The 1,856-nt window shown below is 44.7% G+C and overlaps 1 protein-coding gene across 1 annotated transcript in view; it reads right to left on the minus strand.

Annotated features, from left to right (window-relative positions):
- Window positions 1–1,856, minus strand: part of LOC106873882 (intraflagellar transport protein 172 homolog) — a 94,584-nt gene that overhangs the window by 59,289 nt on the left and 33,439 nt on the right. The window contains exons 19-21 of the mRNA XM_052977743.1: window positions 1,232–1,303; window positions 727–805; window positions 588–603 (exon numbers count right to left, since the gene is read on the minus strand). Of these exons, the coding sequence (XP_052833703.1) occupies window positions 588–603; window positions 727–805; window positions 1,232–1,303 (167 nt within the window). The remainder of the gene's footprint in view (window positions 1–587; window positions 604–726; window positions 806–1,231; window positions 1,304–1,856) is intronic.

Genomic DNA, 1,856 nt, shown 5'->3' on the forward strand with positions numbered 1-1,856 from the left:
ATTCTATCGGCTCTCTTTCTTTTGCTGAACCGCTAAGTTACGGGGACGTAAACACACCAGCATCGGTTGTCAAGCGAAGTTGGGGGGATAAACACAGACACACAAACATATACACATACATACATACATATATATATATATATAAATACATATATACGACGGGCTTCTTTCAGTTTCCGTCTACCAAATCCACTCACAAGGCTTTGGTCGGCCCGAGGCTGTAATAGAAGACACTTGCCCAAGGTGCTACGCAGTGGGACTGAACCCAGAACCATGTGGTTGGGAAGCAAGCTACTTACCACACAGCCACTCCTGCGATTCATGTATATATGTATGAGCCAATGAGGGTGACCTCTATGTGGTAGCTGGACCTGTTAGAAATAGCAGTCAAATCACCCGCAAATCACTCCCTACTATTCTATGTATGTATGTATATATGTATAAACTAACGAAAAAGTGACCCCTACATATTTGTGAGACCTGTTAGAAATATCAGCTAAATCCCCCTCAATTGACACCCTACCAACTTAACCCTCAATTGACACCCTACCAACTTAACCAAGACAAATCCATGAGATTAATGTTACCTTAGATGTACAGAGTCTGAAAAAACAAAAAAAAACCAGAGAGGCTGGATGGCCACAAATGGAATCGCTTTGATCACTGGTCTAAACACAACAACAACAGCATACTACGACAGTAACCACAACGACCTACGGCACATACCTTGTTGATAGCTACGTCCTTTACGATACGACTGCAAGGCTCGAGCAAACTCCCCTGTTTTCTCATAAAGGTTTCCTGCCTGGAAAAAAAAGAGGATAAAAAAAGAAGCAAATGTTGAAAGAAGTGATGGTCATGGCATGTGGATCGGCAGGTAGTTGGGTGTTGAGAGAGCAAAGTAATGGCATTGGTATCCACACACATACACACGTTGTGAATTTAGGTGGCTTAATGGTTAGGGAATTCGACTCATGATCATGAGGTCGTGAGTTCAATTCCCAGCAGGGTGTTGTGTCCTTGGGCAAGACACTTTATTTCACGTTGCTCCAGTCCACTCAGCTGGCAAAAAATGAGTTGTACCAGTAATTCATCAGGGACCAGCCTTGTCACACTCTGTGTCACGCTGAATCTCCCCCGAGAACCACAGCACCACGTCACGCCACAGCCACAGCCACAGCAAGCAAGCTACCACTACAACCCCAACACAAACTCTCAAAACTAAACTTACTTGTTCGTAAAGTTCTGCTTTGACGAGAGCGGAGGCTATTCGAGAGGTCAGTTCAGTGTTGGAGAGAAGGTTCTGGGAAAAAAAGAGGAAAAACAGAAAGATACATGAGAACGTGTGTGTGTATATATATACACATATAAATTTGACATGGGGGATTCTTTCTTGTCTCCGGATTCACAGTCAAATGGCAGGGTGGAATTGAGCAAAAAATTACAGATGCGTAGAATGGTCCGGTCCGGTGATGATGCTGGGCTTTGTATTTTCTTCATAGCTCAGGGTGGCCGTGTGGTAAGTAGTTTGCTTACCAGCCACATAGTTCCGGGTTCAGTCCCATTGCGTGGCACCTCGGGCAAGTGTCTTCTGCTATAGCCTTGGGCCGACCAAAGCCTTGTGAGTGGATTTGGTAGACGGAAACTGAAAGAAGCCCGTCGTATGTGTATCATCATCATCATCATCATCATCGTTTAACGTCCGCCTTCCATGCTAGCATGGGTTGGACGATTTGACTGAGGACTGGTGAAACCGGATGGCCACACCAGGCTCCAATCTAATTTGGCAGAGTTTCTACAGCTGGATGCCCTTCCTAACGCCAACCACTCAGAGAGTGTATATATATATATATATA

This window comes from Octopus bimaculoides, chromosome 28, assembly GCF_001194135.2.
Source record: "Octopus bimaculoides isolate UCB-OBI-ISO-001 chromosome 28, ASM119413v2, whole genome shotgun sequence".
In the NCBI taxonomy this organism is placed as follows: Eukaryota; Metazoa; Mollusca; class Cephalopoda; order Octopoda; family Octopodidae; genus Octopus; species Octopus bimaculoides.